Source organism: Mytilus edulis, chromosome 1 (assembly GCF_963676685.1).
Source record: "Mytilus edulis chromosome 1, xbMytEdul2.2, whole genome shotgun sequence".
In the NCBI taxonomy this organism is placed as follows: domain Eukaryota; kingdom Metazoa; phylum Mollusca; class Bivalvia; order Mytilida; family Mytilidae; genus Mytilus; species Mytilus edulis.
In genome coordinates this window covers 108,741,433-108,765,015 of record NC_092344.1, presented here as the reverse complement: position 1 = coordinate 108,765,015, position 23,583 = coordinate 108,741,433, and the positions used below count along the sequence as shown (strand labels likewise).

The following is a 23,583-nucleotide window of genomic DNA, read 5'->3' as shown; positions in this document are numbered from 1 at the left end:
AAATCAATACCAACCTTCCTTTTGTGGTCATAAACCTTATGTCAAAATTTCATAGATTTCTATTCACTTTTACTAAAGTTAGAGTGCGAAAAATAAAAGTATTCGGACGACGACGACGACGCCAACGTGATAGCAATATACGACGAAAATTTTTTCAAATTTTGCGGTCGTATAATGAAACAATTTCAAGAAAATATCAGTGGCCTGTATTATGCTTGAAAAAGGCAGGCAACAAACAATGGCAACCACTGAATTACAGGCTCCTATTTGGACAGGCACATATAGAAATATGATGTGTTTATACATGTTTGAGTTCACTTAACTCACCCCTGACAGTGGCGTAACAGCACATCAGAATGACAAACTATCAAATTCTTTTTGGAAAGGTTCAAATTAACAGATAGGCACTAACCCAACAAAAATCCAAAAAACTAACAAAAAAACAAAAGCATATGGTATTGACCAAAGGGAACTTGCAGTTTATATTGAAAGATAATTCTGTCATACTTCAATAAACAAGAGTGCACACGCTAAAATGTACCGCCTTCTTTACTAACCATTGATATTATGTTGATAGTCCTAGATATGAAGCTTAACTACAAGTATCCCATAAACTTAACATGATCCAAGAAAATGAGGTCAAGAAAACATGGACACCTTACAATCATTCAATTCACTAAATATAGTTGACCTATTGCTTATAGTTTCTAAGACACAGATCAAACCATGAAAATGAGGTCAAGTTCAGATGAACCATGACAGACCGACTTGTACAGCTTACAATCCTTCCATACAACAAATATAGTTGACTATTGCTTTTAGTCAAAGAAAAACAGACTAAAAACACAAAAACGTAACACTGAGCAATGTACTGCATAAATGAGGTCATATAACTATAACTCAAAAATTTCACATTGACCACTGAACCATGAAAATGAGGTCAAGGTCAGATGACACCTGCCAGTTGGATATGTACACATTACAATCCTTCCATACACCAAATATACTAGATCTATTGCTTATAGTATCTGAGATATGGACTTGACCACCAAAACTTAACCTTGTTCACTGCTCCATGAAATGAGGTAGAGGTCAAGTGAAATCTGTGTGACGGGCATGCAGACCTTGCTAGGTATGCACATACCAAATATAGTTATCCTATAACTCATAATAAGACACAAAATTAACATTACAAAAAATCTGAACCTTTTTTTTCAAGTAGTCACTGAACCATGAAAATGAGGTCAAGGACAATGGACATGTGACAGACAGAAACTTCGTAACATGAGTCATTTATATACAAGTATGAAGCATCCAGGTCTTCCAACTTCTAAAATATAAAGCTTTTAAGAAGTAAGTTAACGTTGCTGCAAAATCACTATCCCTATGTTGAGCTTTCTGCAACTAAAATCATTATCTCGACAATAAAAACAACGTTTTCCAAGACTTTTTGTCATTTCAAGGTCTTTTAAAGCTTGTTATGTGGTACGAGTTTTGCTCATTGTTTAAGTCAGTATGGTCGCATGTGGTTGCTAAATTTCAAGTAATTTGGTCTCTGGTTGAGAGTTGTCTCATGGTTATCATACCACATCTTCGTAAGTATACTGATGAAGAACTAAAAGTATAGTTTTTTTTTGACAATTTAATACACAGCTTCCTGTAAAAATTTGCTAAACAAGAGAAAAATTCTGATGCTACAATACAAAATCACTAGGTCATGAGTCACAGAATCCAAAATCTTGAACTTGTATGAACATTTTTTGGTGTATAACAACAGGAGCATCTACAAAATTAGTGTAGCAATTAATTGAATAAAATTTACTTCAACCAATTTTCTTGCATCAAACTTATTTGGGAAGAACTCTGGTTTATGATTGCTGAAGAGAATCTAAAACCTCACTACAATTCATTCCAAAGAAGATCTAATTCAAATAGTTTATTTGATTATTATTGTCTAAATACAGTTATTAATTCTGGCACATGTAAAATACAGTTATTTCATTAATGATCGACAAATTCATCAATGCATGCAAAATTAAGCAGTAAAAAAATGTGCAGACAACTAAATCACCTAGAACAATCACATTGTCCGACTGGGATACAGTCACTTACCAATAAAATCACACACAAGTATTACTAGAGACTTGGAAACAGTTACTAAACAATAGCATTACATACAAGTTTTACTGCAGACTGGGATACAGTCACTTACTAGCATCATACAAAAGTATTGCTGCAGACTAGGATACATTTACTTACCAATAGCATTACATACAAAAGTATTGCTGCAGACTAGGATACATTTACTTACCAATAGCATTACATACAAATATTACTGCAGACTGGAACAGTCACTTACCAGAAGCATCAAATAATATTAGTTTTATGATCTGGAGAATAGCGGCTGACTATCCTACCAATATTGGTCTTACTGTTGTATTAAATAGATTCAAATAATCTGGGTCCTTACCATGTGCAAACTAAATGAAATATTTAAAACCATGGTTGAAATGTTCACATTATTTTTTACTTCATGAATACTTGTTCATACCTTTTCATTCAGATTTCTTAAAAAAAAAGTTTCATTTAAAAACTGACCCCTGGTCCCCTGGTTCTGGGGGTCGAATGAGAACCCCCAGTTTTTTACAATCAATGCTTTTGAATGGGGACTTATCCTTGGTTGGAAACATCACCCTTCGTAAAAAGTCTTGATCCACCCCTGTGTAGTCTATATAGTCATCAAAATCTGCTCATAAAACTGATCTTATCTTGCTTATAAAAAGAGTGATTCAGAGATGGACAAATAGTATGGTAACTTTGTCATTGAAGAACATATATTTACCTCCAAATGTCTCTTGGTTTTGTTGTGTCACTAAGTTTCATCAACAATTTAATCAAATACATGTACCACCTCCTTTTATACAAATAACACTTACCATTTTTTTTTTACATAATTTGAAATCAAAACAATCCTTTTCAATACCTACCTTTTTGCAGCACCAAAAATATTATTCTTAAAATATAAAATGCTCAAAAAACAATACAAAATGAGCCAAAATCTACTTTCATAATATAATTAAAACACAATCTAAACAGCTTCAATCCAATAACAAGAAAAAATCTGCTATAGAGATGTTAAAGTAAATGCATTTTGACAATTCCATACCTTTGAAAGATGACATTTGTTGACATAAATTAATACTTAGTAAAATACAGCAATAAAAGAACAGTTCCTTGAACAATTCTGATCTTCATTCTAAAGTTCAAAATGATTCAAGTGAGCTATAGTTCTGTATCCCTTGAGCTAGGTTATTGTCAAGAACCATTCTTTCTACAAATGAACACTTGGTGAACAGTCTGACCTAAACATCCCCTCACTCTAAAAACTAGATCAGTTACTTAACACATGTCATATCTCTAATCTATGTAGGTCTATATATTACTGGTAAAAATGTCACTCATTAAACAAATGTAACAAAAATATATAATAAAACAATCATAATTAGACAGACAATAATGTGTATGACAAAATTACAAAACAATTATACTCTAGTAAATATATTCATATTTTTATTATAGTAAATCAAAGCGTGTCTGACAGCATTTTTCTTTCACCTAACCATGTTTATTTTATTTTAGATCATGTCTTGTGTGTGACTTTTTGGAAACAGGTAATATCCCCTGAAATTATTAAATTGATTGGCCGTCAAGACTTATTTTTTCATTCATGGAAAGGTTATTTCATTTTTAGGGACAAAGATACAAATGTTGACAGTAAATTGATATTATTTCTGTCCCTGCCAATAGATATATGACATACCTTGACAATGATGTCTGTTCTTTAGTATTTTTATTTTAATGAAATGTATCACTTGTTTTCACTTTCCTTGCAATTCCTTCAAATATGTAACTTATTTTTATTCAGTTGCAATCCAATAATGAGTAGCAGATCAAGTTTGGATTTTGGTTTTGACAAACACCTCTCCAACAGAATTATGAGTTATTGATTTAGAAAACTTTATATTATTCCAACTTCTTTTTCACTATGCTTTGCAGATCTTGAACTAATTTAGTTTAGTATATTGACCAGTTACAGACCAACTATGTATTTCATACCTATGACTAAAACTTGATCAGGTGAGGTTTTGATTTCATGAATTTCTGTCTATCTAAATTAATCTTACCACACCTAATTAAACATAATAATTTAGCAATCAGAGCGTATTCTCAATACAATGCAATAAAATATATACTATATATTCATTGGAAAAACAATTTAATTCATGTAGTGAAATATGCAATATAATGTAAAAAAACTACTCCACAAGAAATGTGTAGTGTATCTACAAAACCATATCAACATGTACATACCAAATCACTAAAAATTGTTATAAATAACTTGCTTATACAATTTTTTACAAGTTTTAAAATTCCCTGTTAAAAAATACTTAGATTAATTGATTATAAATCTTTCCGTTCTGATTAAGTAAGTTTAAAGAGTTATTGGTTTCATTTAAATGACAACCATTTTCCAAGAGAAAAAAAATATTGCTCAAAGTTTCAGGTTTTTAAGAAAATTGCAAGCAACATATTGTAATTATACCCAATAAAGTAAAGGGAAATAAGTAGGGTTTTTTTTTAACAATTATCCCCCTTTTTCACAAATGGTCAAAGCTGTTACGATATAAGAATGGATATCTAAAGCTGGTTGTCAACATCATAACAACCCACACAAATAAAGAAAACTGTATAGTTATAAGTATGGAGGAAAAGGATACCGGTAATATTATTGCATATTAAAATGGCAAATGTCGTTTTAAACTTATAACTGGTCATTTCAACAATAAGACAACAAAGCTTCTTTGATATTATTCTCCAATAATGTCACTGGTTCTTTCAATTTTGAGCTGTTAACTTTCATACTATCTAAAAAGAAAAATGAAATTTTTCTTAAAAACTAGTTATAATTGTTCTAAACTTAAAGCAAATTATCATTATAATGATTTTCTCTCGTCATCTATAAATGTACTTTAATTGAAAATAGGCTCTTCTTGGTAATAGTTGGTGTGCTTAAATTAACTTCACATAATAATTACAACATTTAGACTTTCAAACTTGTGTGTATACTGCCACAGAATTGATCTAGTACATTTTTGTACTTATGAAACTTAAATGTGAAGCAGGAAAATTTTACTTTAAAATCAATTTCCTGAACTATTAAACCAGCTAACCAAGATATTAAAATTTAACTTCATCGTTTAAAACTAAATTGCAATATGAACCAATCTCTGCTCTTGTTTTGTGTCCATAACACATGCAGGAACTATTTATCTCACATTTGAGTTCATCATTCATTGTTTGATCCTTGGTCTTCTGCCATTATTTTATTGATCAATAATTTTCGTTTTGGTTTTGTCTTGTATATAATTTTTAAGAATGACATATTTTATCTAAAACTTTATAATTTCTCATATGTATTACAATCATTAGGCTTAACTCATAATAACATTAAATAAACATATCTATATATATAGAAAAGAATAATAAATTCAGCTGAACATATGTCCTTTCAAAAGACACATTTTATCACCAAACCTCTACCGCCTTGATCCAGATTTTCTTTTCTCAGATGACGATGATCTTGATCTTGACCGTCTGCGTGTTTTAGGACTAGGTGATCCTGACCTGAGGGAGAAAATATTCAAACAATGAAAATATTCAAACAAATAAAATATTCAACTCATTTAAAGAAAAAAAAAAAAAGAAACTTCTAAGAAAGATACATTCACTATATACAATATATTATGAATGGACATAAAAGTTACTGTTACAAGTTATTTTTTTCTCTTAAAATAGAAAATTTAAGAATGAACATAAATGTTATAGGTCAGTTTTTTCTCTCTCTAAAAATATTAAATTTCAACCTGCCATTCATATATTCAAAGAAAAATATAATTAAATTTTTATTTAATTTTTATTCAAAGATACTTTTCACTTATAGATAAGATTAAAGACAACTGAAGTTTTGTACTTCAACTTTAATCCTAAAAGAGAACTTTTAGAACTAGCAATGGTGAATTAACTTGAGTGAAGTGCTATTTCAAATGTCAGTCATACTAGTGGATTTGTTAGTTACACACAAGTATTTGGAAGTAAATACAGATTTTAACAAGTTAATCTGTGAGCTACTGCTTACTAATGATACCCCACCCAGCTTAAAGTATAAGGTTAACAGTAGGTTGTTGAGTGATGAATCTGAAAACCCATCACATGTTATAGCTGACTCGTATAAACCCTGAAACCAAACTTCAGAAATCCTTGCCATGTAGTTCCTTAGAAAGATGCTCTGAAAAATATTCATTAAATGGATGGACGGACTGACAGATGGACAGAGTTAACCAGCATAACTCACTTTTTTAAAGGGGGTATAAATATCTAAAATATTGTTTATACTAAGGTCCTGTGTGTATACATTTACTTACCTGTGAATCATATGATACCCTTTGCTTACTATACATATAGATCACATACAATAATAGTACGTAAATTGATAATGACCTTTTAACCTTTACCAATGTAACCCTACTGTTACCTTGACCTGGACTTTCCACTTCTTTTTCTTTTTGACCCTGATGATGACCTTGATCTAGACCTTGACCTTGATGAAGAGGAAGACGATGAGCTTGATCTTGATGATGAGCGTGATTTAGATCTAGATGACCTTGACGATGACCTTGATGATGATTTACTTTTCTTGCCGTCCTCATCAGAACTTCCTTCTAGGTCATATTTGCTTGCATCACCACCATCATCATCATCCTGTATTAATTGATAAAGGGTTATATTCTAATTGCATATAGTTATCAAAGGTACCAGTATTATAATTTAGTATGCCAGACAAGTGTTTCGTCTTCATAAGACTCATCAGTGACGCTCATATCAAAATATTAATAAAGCCAAACAAGTACAAAGTTGAAGAGCATTGAAGATCCTAAATTCCAAAATGTTGCGCCAAATTCGGCTAAGGTAATCTATGCCTGGGATAAGAAAATCCTTAGTTTTTCGAAAATTTCTATTTTTTGTAAACAGGAAATTTATAAAAATTACCACATTATTGACATTCATGTCAACACCGAAGTGTTGACTACTGGACTGGTGATACATCATATAAACTAAACTAAATTACAAAGATAACAAGAATGCACATGTCACCATGTAAAGTATAACCTTGAACACAATTATAAGTATCAGAAAAGTCTGACTGTGCCATTCTATTTATTATTTCTGTTCAGTAGTTTAGAAAATATGTGTGATGAAAAATGTTATATTCATTCAACATATTGGAAAATTCAAAGTATTTTCAAACAGGAAGTGGTATTCTGGCAGATCTGAAAAGTGCTGAAATATTGCAACTCATCTAATGAGCTAATATGAAATTATTCTGATTAGTATTACCTGAGAAAATGTGACAGTAATATTTGTTGAAAGAGCTGACAGACAAAATGATGGGCAAGATAAATGCAAAATATGTATGAGGTATAATTTCACTTTTTCTACAAAAATGAAGAAATAACAAGGATTTTTTATGAGATCTTCAAGAATGGCCTTTTAAACTTTTAAATATTACATGTAATAAATAAATGAAATGAAACTAGAAGCTCTTAAATTCGTGATTCATGACAAAATTGTGTTTTGGTGATGGTGATGTGTTTGTAGATCTTACTTTACTGAACATTCTTGCTGCTTACAATTATCTCTTTCTATAATGAACTTGGCCCAGTAGTTACAGTGGAAAATGTTAGTAAAAATTTACAAACTTTATGAAAATTTAAAAAATTGACTATAAAGGAAAATAAATCCTTAAGGGGTCAATTTACCATTTTGGTCAAATAGACTTATTTTTAGGTCCTATTTTGCTGTACATTATTGCTGTTTACAGTTTATCTCTATCTATAATAATATTCAAGATAAAAACCAAAAACGGCAAAATTTCCTTAAAATTACCAATTCAGGGGCAGCTAACAATGGTTGTCCGATTCATCTGAAAATTTCAGGGCAGATAGACAATTTTACCCATGTCAGATTTGCTCTAAATGCTTTGGTTTTTGAGATATAAGCTAAAAAAGGGATTAGCAGGCAAATTTCTTATTGTCATCTCACGGATAACTTACAGGATTTTGAATTTCTGACAAAGAGTCAAAAATAAGAGAAGCAAACATTCTTAACATACTAGAAATCTAACCTCATCAGAATCTAGCTGGTATTTAGATACATCCTCATCATCGTCATCATCCTCTTCTTCATCCTCCTCCTCTACCTCTTGTTCCTCATTTTCTTCATGCTTTGGTTCTGGTTCAATTACCTTGGTTTCAATAGAATTTCTTTTCTTTTTCTTTCTACCAAACTAACCAACAACAAAAATGCAATAAGTCAACATTCACAATTGTATTCAAATGAATTACATGTACAAATATGAATAAATATCTTAAAATAACTGATCAGACATTTTGAGTTACATCACTATGAGAAGTTTAAATGTATATATAGATTCTGTATATAAATTTAGAGAGTAAAATAATTTGACTTTACTTCAAAGTCACTGGAGTATGTCCGAGGGAGCAGAGCCTCAAAATGATTTTAATTCAAAGTCACTGGACTATGTCCCGGGGAGCAGAGCCTCAAAATGACTTTAATTCAAAGTCACTGGACTATGTCCCGGGGAGCAGAGCCTCAAAATGACTTTAATTCAAAGTCACTGGACTATGTCCTAGGGAGCAGAGCCTCAAAATGACTTTAATTCAAAGTCACTGGACTATGTCCTAGGGAGCAGAGCCTCAAAATGACTTTCATTCAAAGTCACTGGACTATGTCCTAGGGAGCAGAGCCTCAAAATGACTTTAATTAAAAGTCACTGGACTATATCCTAGGGAGCAGAGCCTCAAAGTGACTTTAATTCAAAGTCACTGGACTATGTCCTAGGGAGCAGAGCCTCAAAATGACTTAATTCAAAGTCACTGGACTATGTCCCAGGGAGCAGAGCCTCAAAATGATCGTCAATATCAAACTGATATGTACTGATTGTAATGCAACTTTTAATTAAATAGCAATGAAGTAGTTGCTATTTAAATAACTTAAGCATAAAACTTATCAATTGTTGACACCATCACTGGAAAATCAATCCCTATGTCGCGCTCTCAGTGAATAGTTACAGGCAAGATTAAAATAAGAATTATAAATAAAAGTTTCATAGATAAAAAAAAAAATAACCTCATCAACTAAAGAATCATCTTCTTCAACATCCCTGTGTACATACTCAACAACCTCATCCCTCTCCATATAACCTCCTCCAAATCCTGCAAAACACACACATTAAATCAGTATTGCATATTTCAAAGCTGTAATCCTTTGAATAATTGAAGATATGGATAATCCAAGTAATATATGTGCTATGAAAAACCCTAAAACACAGACAGAAAATACAGCAAGAGGTCCCAAATGCCAAATACAGAAGAAAGAAAAAAAATGAAAAAAAATGAAAAAAAAACGATGAACATCTTTTGCAGTAAAACACTTGACATAAACCAAATATTGTGAAATCATACATAATCAATACCTATATAAGTGAAAAATCTAAAACTACACACTGGCTATAATTATGATAGATCAATACTAATACATGTGTTAGTAAATCAAATTATACAAGATTACAATTCATGTTTATGGATGAACAATACAGCTTGCTTGTAAGTAAAATACACAAAACTGATGTTCAATCAACTTATGGTAAGACACACAGAACTTTGTCTTCATGTATAATATTTCTTTTAGATATAGTTTTTCAAAATGTCTAACGTTCTAGCAGAAAATGTGAAAACAAAACAAACTTATTGTACCTGTTCTTTGCTCTGTTTTTCCATACTTAGGAGCATTACATAAATTGCATGTCATTCTTCTGGCCCAGTTTACATTCCCACAACTACAAAATACTGACTTTGTTACATTTCGCTCAGTCTGGATTGTTTTGAAAATGTGTATACATGTATATGCTTAAAAGTATATATATATATTTTTTTTACATGAACAATTCAATTGTTCTGTTTGAAAAATGACTTAGAACTCTATAAATCAACAATTGCAACTTCACAGTAAAACTAGAGGCTCTCAAGAGCCCGTATCACTCACCTAACTTTTCTTGGGTTTTTGAAATTATATAAAAAAAAGATAAAATTTGGCTACAAAGTAACAACACTTGGCCATCACCTCAAAAGGAAAGGAACAAACATGTTTGGTTTCATTCAATTCAGTGGTTCTCTAAAAGAAGAAATTTGTATGTATTTTCCATAGGGTCCTATGTTAAACTAAGTCCCCCGTTGGTGGCCATCTTGGATGATGGATCGGCTACACAGTAACAACACTTGGTCAGCAACTCATAAGGGACATTCATGCTATGTTTGGTTTCATTCCATTCAGTGGTTCTCTAAAAGAAGTCATTTGTATGCATTTCATATAGGGTCCTATGTTAAACTAAGTCCCCCGCTGGCAGCCATATTAAATGATGGATGGGCTACAAAGTAAAAAAAACTTGGTCAAAACCTCATAAGTAACATTCATGCTATGTTTGGCTTCATTCCATTCAGCGGTTCTCTAAAAGAAGTCATTTGTATTCATTTCCCATAGGGTCCTATGTTAGACTAAGACCCCTGTTGGCAGCCATCTTGGATGATGGATCGGCTAAAAAGTAAGAACACTTGGTCAGCGCCTCATAAGGAACATTCATGCTTTGTTTTGTTTCATTCCATCCAGTGGTTCTCTAAATGAAGTCATTTGTATGCATTTCCCGTAGGGTCCTATGTTAAACTAAGTCCCCTGCTGGCGGCCATCTTGAATGATGGATGATGGATCGGCTACAAAGAAACAACACTTGGTCAGTACCTCATAAGGAACATTCATGCCATGTTTGGTTACATTCCATTCAGTGGTTCTCTAAAAGAAGTCATTTGTATGCATTTCCCATAGGGTTCTATGTTAAACAAGTCCCCCGCTGGCAGTCATCTTGGATGATAGATCGGCTACAAAGTAACAACACTTGGTCAGCACCTCATAAGGATCATCCATGCCATGTTTTGTTTCGTTCCATTTAGTGGTTCTCTAGAAGAAGTTTGAAATGTAAAATGTTAATGACGACAGACGACGGACACCAAGTGATGAGAAAAGCTCACTTGGCCTTTCAGGCTAGGTGACCTAAAAATAAGCTTGACATTAATTTATTTACACCATTGTAAAATCTGGAATCAAATAACTTTGTGATCTTTTTGGTCCATACTTTTTGATGGAAATGCTAGTTGCTAGAATTTACAACTCTTTTCATAAATGATCTGACACATTTTAATTGGATAGCATATAAAATACACAAAATTAATATGAATTATGAGTACTGCTATGCTCACAAAATGATATATTGAGCCTCTGGTAAAGAAAATCTCCTCAATAATTCCAATAAAAAGCAGATATGGTGCACAATGGCATTATATGACCAAGATTCTGAGAAAATTTCAATAAATTCTAATAACAGGTTTAGGGGTTTAAGATGGATTAAAGTTACAGGATGAATGGCGAGACAAACTTTCCCATCATTGTATACCAATTGTTTTAGGAGTCAGATGATATGATTATTTCAGATGGTTTACTCTCAAAAAGCAGCGTAGAATTGTTATCTAAATTGTATCAAAATTTATGAGAAACAATAAGAATACTAAGAGCAATCTAGTAATTGTAAACTTTACAAAAATGTCGAGGAAATAAAGGGGTTGCTGTACAAATGATTTAATTCAAAACCAAAGGTACAGTAAGAAAAATTTTAAAAGTGTGATTAGTAATGATATTTAATATTTCTTTTATTTTTGGTGAATTTACCAGACCAAACAAGACCCAAAATTCACTATCTCCTTTATAGCTTATACACAATCAACACTTATAAATCACTTATACACAATCAACACTGATAAAATCCCTTATACACTGTATGTATATGAGCAGGTTTTTTTAGCACCATTCTTTTTACCTTTTACACTGCCAGTCATCAGCACTAAATAAACCTTTACTTTTTTCTGCCAATCCTTTTCCAATTTCTGTTCCTCCCTTCTTAAAAATCAATCCCTCTTTCTTGTCTGTAATAAGAAATGAAATATTACAGTAGTTCAAATTAAACAATTTTTCATTTACTCTGCTCTCAGTCTTGCAAACTGGTCTGTGTTTTCTGTACATGAAAATTTGCCTGTTGATCATATATACATGTATGAACTAACTTAATGGACTAAACCTATTGGAAATTTCAAAGCAGAAGGCTGATGAAAACACAGCTCAACTCATCATAAAAAGTTCAAGATCAAATAATGAATCATTCTTTTATATAGTTAGAGAAATGTCATGCTCTATAGGTGTATCATATAAATTCAAAGTATTTTAAACAGGAAGTGCACTGCAGATCTATAAATTAATAACAGTGACAGTACAATTTTTCATTTAAGGGTAATAATTCCTATATGAATTTGTCAAACAATTACGATTTGAACAAACAAAAAATAGATCAGATTTTATCTGTGTATTGTGGTTTGCAAGATAATAGAAGAAGCTTGAATGTTACCCTATGTTCTATTCTAAACCATGTCATCCATCAGTCAAATGAATATCAAATGATGCTTGTGTCTGAAAATAGTTTAGTCAGATTTGGTCATGTAGTTTCAGATGAAGATTTTTTGTAAAAGTTAACAGACCACGACAGACAATGCCATGCAACTGATGAGAAATGCTTAATATGCAGATGGATGGACAACTGTATACCAAATTATGTCAGTTATGTCAGTCAATGAAAAGTAAGTAAAAATTATAAATTACCTTTGCCACATTTGTTACACTGAGTTCTTCTGGAAAAGTTGACATTTCCACATCTGTAATATAGATATTGCAGTTACATATACTGATATACATTTAATATATACATGACATATAACTTTAAGTTTCATAATCAACAAATAGTTGAGAAAAAAATTTATTCTGCAAAAGAAAACCATATACATGTCAGTGCTATAGGGAATATTGACAAAATAATTGACAAACAATCAAATACCACAGCAAGATATCGTTTGTACCATTGAAAAATATTAATTGTTTTCAAAGATTCCAGCCTCCTGGGTATAGTAACCAGGTAAATAACAACATAATCACTTCTTGTGTACAAGCTTAAAAGGTGTCAATTCAAATTCATTAGAACATGTTGTTATTTACCTGGTAAACAAATAATTCATATTTAATAACATGTAACACTGTAAAATTCCATCTCTCATATTTGAAATTAATCGCCATTAAGTATTAAATATTTCTCTGTAATACACATTTAGAACCTGCAGAATCCATAAATTAGATGACAATAAGTATTCTGACATTTAATTCTTCTTTATTCAAAAGTGGAGTGCGATGGTAGGCCTTTATTCAGTACAGCTGAATTCTTTTATTTAATCAATGGGATAAAACTCCTAATCACAAGTTGGCAGACCTAGGCCTATATTCAATGAGATTGCATCTTTTTTCACTGTCTATGCTAACAAAAGTTAAAAGTGGGAAGAGATGTCATGCCTAATTCATCATGGTTTTTCTATTTTTCATAAGCATGATAAGTGTCCAGGGCAAGTTGGCAGACCTTTATTCAGCGGGATTTAACCCTGGATCTCTTGTAATTGGTGATTATAATACTGGCTGGGCCCCCCTTTTATGGGAAAAATTTGGTTGATTACAGGGCTCACGCTACCAGGCAACTAGGGCAAAGAAGTCGCTACTTATATCATAAAATATATTTAAAATATTTAATAGATGAAAAAAATGTTAGATAAGATTGGAAAATTCCCTTCATTGCCCTTATTTTTTTCCAAGTAAAATGAAGGACATTTTCTGTATAACCTAATTAAAACATGAATATTGAGTTCCCATTACTTATAACATTTTCCTTTTATAATAAAAGACGTGGACATTTTTACCTAGGAATACTAATGACATAGACATGATTTCCTAGGAAAATTAGTCTGGGGACATAAATTTTATTTAAAAAATTGATACACAACTCTTTAACAATATTAAAACATATTATACATTTATATTCACCTTTTAGAATTAGGGCATGGACATTTTAACCTAGAACTATTAATGACATGGACATGATTTCCTAGGAAAATTAGTCTGGAGACAAATTTTATTTAACAGATTGATACACAACTTTTTCGTTTTGTCTTTAGCAATATCAAAACATACATTATTACATTTATATTCACCTTTTAAAATTAAGGGCATGGACATTTTAACTTAGGACTATTAATGACATGGACATGATTTCCTAGGAAAATTAGTCTGGGGACATGAATTTTATCAAAAATATAACTATGCAACTCTTAAACATTACTTAAACATAACATTTATAAATCAAATTTCCATGGTTTATATGTAATAGACCACTTTCGAGTTCATCCGTCACCGGAAAAAACTCGTCAATTATATGCGCCTTTATGAAGTCATTTTGCCTGTATCCCTGCACTATTTACGTTCATCAAGCGTCTTAGTGATAGTCATTGTGCAGGATAAACAAGAAATAATGGTTGTTCTGTAGGTACTTAATGACAATTCCCTAATGACAGCAAAGCTGATTGTCAATTTTGAGAATTCAATTTGCCGAATAATTGGTACAATATAGAATTATAGTTTTCCAACCACTCGCTCAACGTTGGAACGGAAGTGACAAAGCCCCTTAACGCACAGCATGCTAACGCACAAATGACGTTCACTAAAACCAGAGTTTTTGACGGAAATGCATCGAACTCGAAAGTTGTCTATTGGATTTATTATATGATTTTAAAGAACCTGATTACCTAGGAAAATTAGTCTGGGGACATATATTACTAACATCAGGGATCTCCATGGCCTGTTTAACGATGGCGCCCCGCCATCGTTCAAATGTCTTGCGCCATCGTCAAATGACTTGCGCCATCGTTAAATTGTCTTCCGCCATCGTTAAAAACTTCATCGTTTTTTGCAGCCCGACGCCATTTTTTTATCAATTATAATCAAATGCATGTAATTGCATAACCCTTAGGCTTTTTATGTTATAATCCAATACAGTTCTAACGCCTGAGGGATATCCGGATTAAGATCGCTAATCACTTGTACCTGAGCTTGTACAGGTAGATCAACAAACCACACAGGAGAATACTATCTGAGGATAGACGATCCATTTGTCGAATTAATCAAATGATTATGATAATTTAAATTAAATAAAAAAATTAATAATCCAGTTACAAAGAAAACAGTTTAACAAGTCGAACACGTGCTTTATTTTGACTTACGCAATCAGCATCCCCCTTTTTTAAGAAGTACAAAATAAGACGCAAAACAGTAAATATTATTTCATTGCAAATAACTTGAATACTGCTGTAACGATAATTTAGAATTACTTTAAAAGTTTAAAAGTAAAAACTTAAATATTTCCTGTAAAGAAATATCGTATCGTAATTCCGAATTCATTTCGTATATTACAATCAAATTGATACATTCGCATTTCCGGTTTCTATTCAGACTCGAAAGATGCATGTTGCACAGCATCAATTTGACAGATAAAGTCATTAATAACGTTTTCATTTGTCAATGTTTGCTTTACAAATCTCTTTAACCTTTTACATAACATGTACGAATCGTTTTGTTGTTGCTGCAAATCAGCCATACCGGTAATGGGTTCTGAATATGACAACTGTCCATGAAAAATAAGCTCCACATCATTTGATTTTTAACCCCATAACAATTACCAAAAATACAAGAAATCTACATCATGTACATGGGGACCTTCATGACAGCTTTTGGTCATTCTCGACTAAAGGGGGACCATGAAGACTTGGCATTAATTGAATGGTTAAAAACGGCAATAAATGAAAATATTGATACATCTAATTCTATAATGAAAATTCAAATAAATATAATTTAAATAAGCAATGATTTAGCATGTTCACCACAGACATGTGACAGAGTTGTCAAGCCACAACTGGAGATTTGGAAATTTTCAGCTGGAGTTTGGGCCTCATAACTGGAGATTTTTTATCGACATTTTTATCGACGTACGCAATGGTTTTTTGGTGTTCTATCTACATAATACTTCTTAACTTCAATATGTTGAAGATTACAAGAAGGCACATACTAGGGAAACAAATTAACTAAACATATTTACATTAATTTCAAAAAACATTTTTTTTTTAATTTTTTTGTATATAGATAAAAACATGGTTTGGTTTAGCAGTACATATGTGGTTTTGCACCAGACTTAAAAGCTTCTAAGTCTGGGCTACAGGCTACTTGGTATGGTAGGGAATTCCACAACCTTATTGTTCTAGGAAAAAATGAATATAAATGATAGTTTGTGGGAGAGAATGGCTGTATAAATTTATATTCCTTAGATGGTATTAGGTATGTATTTACTGGGATGGAGACTAATTGGTGTTGGATTTTATATAGCATGGTGACGGATGCAAGATTTCTTCTTTGTTGTAATGTTGGCCATCTTAGATGTTCAAGCATGGCTGTTACACTGCTTTGATAGCTGTATTGGTTGAGTGTATACCTGGCAGCTCTTCTCTGTACCATTTCAATTTTATTTATTTGTTGTTTCTGCCACGGGTCCCAGACGACACTACAGTATTCTATTTTTGGTCTTACGTATGTTTTGTAAGCCAGTTCTTTTGTTTTTATGCTGTTTGTTTTTACATTTCTTTTAATAAATCTCAGTGATGCGTTTGCTTTGTTGGTGATGTCATTTATATGAGAGTTCCATGTCAGGTCTTTTGTGATGGAGACGCCAAGATATTTTGCTTTGTTTGTTGATTTTAGAATATGATTATGTAATGTGTAGTTATAGATGATAGGTTTATGTTTTCTTGTTATGTGGATGATTTCACATTTGTCTGGGTTAAAGGACATAAGCCATTCTTGCTCCCATTTTTCCAGTTTATGTAGGTCTGATTGAAGGGTGTGACAGTCATCTAATGATGAAATTGTTAGATACACAATAGTGTCATCTGCAAAGAGGCGAACATTACTTTTGAGGTTGTCTGGCATGTCATTGATGTAAATTAAGAACAGACATGGCCCGAGAACAGAGCCTTGGGGGACGCCTGACAATACAGGACAACTATTTGATGTGCGACTGTCAACCACCACTTTTTGGGATCTATGTGATAACCATGCCTCTATCCAATTTGTTGTTTTGTTATTAATTCCCATGCGTTTCAGTTTTAGGATAAGTCTTTGGTGGTCCACCTTATCAAACGCTTTTGAAAAATCCATGACAACTACGTCAGTTTGTTTACCGTTTGCCATGTAATCAAGTATTTGCTGTGTAAAAGTTAAAAGTTGTGTTTCACAGCTAACTTTAGATCTAAAACCATGCTGCAGTGGGTATAGTAAATCGTGAATGTCTAGATGTTTCATTATGGATGATACAATTATATGTTCTAGTGATTTACTAAGAATACAGGTTAGAGAGATGGGCCTATAGTTTTCAGGTTTAGATTTTGCTCCCTTTTTGAAAACTGGTGTAACCAAGGCCTCTCTCCAGTCGTTTGGTACTGTGCCTGTATTTACTGATGAGTTAAACAAGTCAGATATTATAGGTGAGATTTCATGATGAACTTCTTTTAGAAAATGAGGTGATATCTTGTCTGGTCCAATTGCTTTTGATGGGTTTAAGTTTTTTAGTAATTTAGATGTTCCTTCTGGGGTGATGTTTATTTGCTTCATTTCGAATTTATGTGTTTCTGATTTTAATGATTTTAGTTCACAAATGTGAGATAATTTCAAAGGTTTTGGTGTGGTAAATGCTGAGTGAAACTGATGGTTTAGTGCTTCAGCCTGATCTTGGGGGTTTGTTTTTGTAATACCGTTTACCTTTAGTGGGGATACACCCATATTTTCACTTTTTTGGTTTTTTATGAATGACCAAAACTTTTTGCTTGGTTTACTATCTTTCAGTTTGCTGTCTTCAATTATAATGTTTTCTATATAGTTCCAATATGATGTTCTAAGCTTTTGTTGTACTTGGTGTTTTAAGGATCGGTGCTTTTTGATGGTATCCGATTTTTTTTCTGATTTTGTTGCCTTTATTTTCTTATGTATTCTGTCTCTTTTTCTTATAAGTCTCTTTATTTCTGGTGTTAACCAAGGAATATCTTGTTTTTGTTTCATTATTTTTGATGGGATATTTTTGTCTGTTATTTCTTGTATTTTGTTTTTGATCAGTGTCCACTTTTCTTCTGTGGTGTTATTAGTTAGTGTTAGAGAAAAGTATTCGTCTTGGAATTTTTTTACTTCTATGCGTATTTTGTCCCAGTCTGCTTTTTTGTATTGACTTATTTTCCTTGGTGTTTTCTTTTTTCTACCCATTGTGATGTTCATTTCATGGAAGACAATGTCATGGTCTGATGTTCCGAGACTTGGTAGTGTTTTTATGTTTTGTACGAGTGAAGGTTGGTTTATGTAAAACAGATCTAGTGTGTTTTCCTGTCTTGTTGGTATATGTACAACCTGTTCAAGATTATGATCATTCATTATATCAAAAAAGTTATTATATGTATTTGTAAATTTACAATTTGGTTTCAGTTCTTGTTTAACCCAGTCATAATTAGGGAGGTTGAAATCTCCAAGTAGCCAGATATTACTGTGTGTTGGTATTCTTTGTAATGATCTGCTTAGTTCAGCGACACTTTCAGTGTCGTTTTCCTGTGGTTTATAATAAGCCCCAATGTAGATTGATTTTACTCCAATTATATCTACTTTTGCCCATAGTAATTCACAATTTGTGTCTAGTTCTGGTTGTTCTGATGACAAGATATCAACTGATATTGCTAAGAAGACACCCCCTCCTTTACGACCCGTCCGGTCTTTACGATAAATACAGAACAAGTCTTTAGGGAAGATTTCGGAGTTACATATATCTGGCGTAAGCCAGGATTCTGTACCTACTATAATGTCTGGTTTGACTTGGTCAATTACTTGGTGGATGTCAGCTACTTTTGATTTTATCGACTGACAGTTTATATGTTTAAACTGCATATTTTCCTTTTTTGTTAATGATTCTATAACTCCATAGCCATTTTTACTTGATAGAAATAGAAGATAAGCTTAGGGTTTTTTAATATTTATTTATTATATATAAAGTTCAAGATAAAGTAATCAGCCATCATACATAGTAGGTAAAAAGTATCTCTGCTTAATCTACATTGTCAATTTTGGTACCACTACTGAACAGTGGTGTTGCATTGATAGAGTTGTGAGCTTTCTGGTTTGCTGTCTCCATATGTGTGGTCAAGTCATAAGGGTCGCCATAGTCAGCTTTGCACAAGTGTAGAAGGCATACATATCATATTTGAGATCATTAAGACATTTGTCTTGAGGTTAAGTAAAATGTAATATAACTGTTCAATGTTTTTAACAGCATCACATCAATTAAAGTCGTTGTTTATACAACTTAAATTAATCCATTGTCAGTATTTCACTTTTAATCATCCAGGCATGTGCCTTAAACTTGCTAGTTAATCACCAGGTAATTGCCAATACTCTTTTATTGCTGTATATACAGTCTAATCCTTAACATCTTCATAGATCACTCGAGGCTATTCACTGGCCCAAGACCACAATTAATGACCCCGCTTTTCGTTGTCCACGAATATAGTTCCTTTTAATTAGAGTGTATTTTTCCTTAATTTTTTTTCTTTCCCTTCCTCACTCATTTCTTAGATTTTTTTGGGTGGAAATGAAAGAAGAGAGGTGAAATAAATTTTTGGATGTTGTATTTAAACTGATTTTGATATGGAATGAGTGATTAGGCCAAGTGCAAAAAGGTCATATTTACAGTTTTCGGAACATCTCTTGACTTGTCAATAGGGGTATGGATGTGTATTGGCTAAATTTGTAAAAGTGATTGCTACAATATTAATCTTTCTGAATTTTGGATATATATTTGGAATAGGGCTATACATTACACACACAAAAAATTTGACAAAACTGCATGGTGCAATTTTTTTAATGATACAAAACGTTATAAAGAACTGATAGAGGAATTAATTGTGGTCTGTGGCCCACTGTTTGACATCAAAACAGTTAAAGGAAACTTCCGTTTTTCTTGGACTTTTCCGATATCAATTTCGAGTTTCTCTGACTTTTTCTCTGTCAGAGTATCAATTTTGTTAACAAAAATTTCTACTGAAAATTTTTCGAGGTTGACATTTTATAAAAGCGGAAGATTTCAAATTTTAACGGGAGGGACGGAAGAGGGTCTTAAAAACGGGAGATTTTGACTTCCGCCGGAAGAATCACATATATGTCACCATTCCTTGTATAGAGGGATAAAATACTTCTGATCGCGCTACACTGTACAGCGTAGACACGGTTTGTGATGTGAAAGTTCCTCCATCGTTCAATTTTCATCCATGGAGATCCCTGCTAACATCGGACTAAATATACTAGTAAATTCTGTAACCATGGACTTTTTATACTAGTAATGATTGTCCGCCCAGACATATTTTACCAGGACAAATTTATCACTTACAGAATCACTGAAGCATAATTGGAGCGGGACCCCCTTTGGTCAGTCAGCAGGCCCCCTCCTTGTGAAAAGATCTGGATCTGCCACTGGCCATTATATTTTTTACAACTACATGAGATCTTGAACCCTTTTCATTAGAGGGACGAATTGTCAGACCTGAGTCCAATGGGATTTGGGTCTCTAAAAACACCGCAAAGGACCTCCTTTTTGCACAAAGGAGCACAAAGGACCCTAAAAAAGTTTGATAAAAGCACAAAGGACCTGAAATTCCCTTTAAAGCATAAAAATATTCTGATTCCTGAAGAAAAATGTAAAAAAAATAAAATAATTTCAATAAAAATTGCGATTTTTATAATGTACGATTGGATGTTATCACCGATATCGGATTGGAACCGACTTTATATCCGGGAAAGTGATAGCTCATGTATGTAAAATTTTATATAGTTGTAATATGATATAAATGATAAAAACGTCAATTATTATTCTTAATATTTTGTTGTTGTAATATATTTTAAGATAACAGACTTTACCAAAACTACGAAAATTATGTAAGGATACCGATGTTTTGCTTTCATATTTCATCATCAGCTAGCTTTCTTATGTATGGTAATATGTCAGTATTGCTATGACGAAAACGTTTCTAAAGGCACAAAGGGAATACTATGGCAATAATTATAAAGGTAGGTAATTAGTTTAAATTTGTCAATCCGTATTTCATAAACTTCAAAATACACTATGTTTTTATAGTGTTTTAAATTGGCTGTTTATGTATTGGCACTGGTATAGATTCAAGGTTTGCTGTATTGGCCTCGAGACCCGTAGGTATATTATTATTGTGCATATGTCTATAGTTTTCTTTTGTTTTTTTTAAATATATTTATAATTCAAAAATACATATTTTATTATTTTCTGAATGTAATTGTTTTTAAAGACAGTCTTTTAACGCTAATAATTAACTGTAAAGAATTTATAACGTTTTTTCATCCCAAGTGCTATCAAGTCTTCATGAAACAATCCTTATTAATGCTCGAGTCGAAATCTTGACGAACAATGTTTGCTTTATTTTTGTTCGGTTTATTACCCAGTCTGTATTTATATCATATGTCACTTTGTGTTTTCTCAATATTTTCTAATTCATGAATGTATTACTAAGTAAAATCTTATAGAAAAGGGTCGTAATATTATGCATATCCGTACCCATTACAGAACACATGACTGTGCAGTTCGTATATCTTCAACTTTAATACCAATTTAACTTAATACATATTTTTTTTCTTAAAAAATATTACAACAAAATATTAAAAATAATAAATGACGTTTTTATCATTAATATCATATTAAAACTATTTAAAAATTCACATACATGAGCTATCATATAGCCCGGATATAAAGTCGGTTCCAAACCGATACCGGTGATTATACCAAATCGTACATCATAAAAATCGCAATTTTTATTGAAAATATTTTAATTTTTTTACATTTTTCTTCAGGAATTATAATATTTTAATGATTTAAAGGGAAATTAAGGTCCTTTGTGCTCTTATTAAACTTCTTTGAGGTCCTCAGTGCTCCTTTGTGCTCCTTTGTGCACAAAGGAGGTCCTTTGCGGTGTTTTTAGAGACCGATGGGATTTTACCCTTTTACATATGCAGGGCGAGTTGGTAAGCAAGAGTGGGACGATTTTCCAGTGGCCAAGTTGTCATAGATTCGTATGCTATAGATGTTTTTCTGCTAATAATGCATGAAATTATATACTTGGTATCGTTGCAAATCCAGTCGCCTTCATTAGGTTTAAATCTCGACGACATTATTATGTGAATAGATGGCTATCAAATGCTCGTCCTTGCAAAACGCCTTGCTGAGTGCTGATTGCCGCTTGTAACCTTGAAAAATAAAATTTATGTCTTTTGATTCCGATCAATATTTTTCATTTCTTTTTAAAACTGTAAAAAAAAATAAAATAATATCAACACCTCTAAATCCAACGTTTAATGGTAAATATAAAACATTTGAAAATTTTAAACACGTTAATAATTGAAATATATGTATATAAGCAAATGTTACTGGCTATTTATCATATATTATTTGAAAAGCATTTTCTTGGTTTTAGTATTTCACTTAGTGCTCACCAATATACCCGATACAGGATACAGACTTCTATCCTATACTTCCTTAAATTTATTATCCTGTATCCTGTATCGGGTTTATTATGTATACAAATCCTCTTATAGTTGATTTGTTCCCCTCTGTTTTAGTTGTAACCTGGATTTGTTTTCGCTTAATCGCTTTATGACTATAGAACAGCGGTATACTACTGTTGCCTTCACTGTAGATCACTGTATATAATGTCAGTATCCAAAATGACAGCATCCACGGGCAACGATTCCAAAGATCATGCAAGAAAAAGGACCACTAACATTAATAATATTTCCATTGACACATCAGGGAGAAATTCGGTCCGAGAAATTCTAGTGACAGTAGTGTTGAAAGCACTAAAGCACGTAATAAAACACAGATAAATGCCCTGTTCATTTGGCCAACAGTGGTCATATTATATACAGCCACCTATGTGTGTTTGCATGAAGTGAAATATAACAAATATCCAGAGCCTAAATACTCAACAACCTATGCAGAGAAGGCCGCGTATAAACGTTAACATCCATGTTTGGTAAAACAAAGAAACAAATAAGCTGACACAAAAGTTCACAAATATTTACAGCAAGTCACTTCATCACATTATGGCATATACAAAGTCATCCTATTTTAATCTCTCGTCTAATTTTAACAGAACTGCTCCGCTAGTCTCACTTGAATGAAAACATAAATTGTTTCTTCTTTCTGCACTCGCCATTACTTTGCACATTCGTCCCAATTTCGAGTACATCATAAATCCAGTCAACATTGTGAACTCGGTTACCTCCACCAGCTATAACGGGGCTTTCTTGTGTGTGTCTTAG

The 23,583-nt window shown here is 32.3% G+C and overlaps 1 protein-coding gene across 1 annotated transcript; it reads right to left on the bottom strand.

Annotated features, from left to right (window-relative positions):
- Nucleotides 1–1,921: 1,921 nt before the first annotated feature.
- Nucleotides 1,922–22,515, bottom strand: LOC139499301 (zinc finger Ran-binding domain-containing protein 2-like). The gene is made up of 9 exons (XM_071287972.1): nucleotides 22,382–22,515; nucleotides 12,895–12,947; nucleotides 12,062–12,167; nucleotides 9,894–9,976; nucleotides 9,268–9,353; nucleotides 8,243–8,404; nucleotides 6,593–6,819; nucleotides 5,596–5,685; nucleotides 1,922–4,926 (listed from the first exon to the last, which is right to left on the bottom strand). Exons 1-8 carry the CDS (start codon nucleotides 22,432–22,434, stop codon nucleotides 5,598–5,600), a joined length of 858 nt encoding a protein of 285 aa, XP_071144073.1. The 5' UTR covers nucleotides 22,435–22,515; the 3' UTR covers nucleotides 1,922–4,926; nucleotides 5,596–5,597.
- Between the last annotated feature and the right edge of the window lie 1,068 nt (nucleotides 22,516–23,583).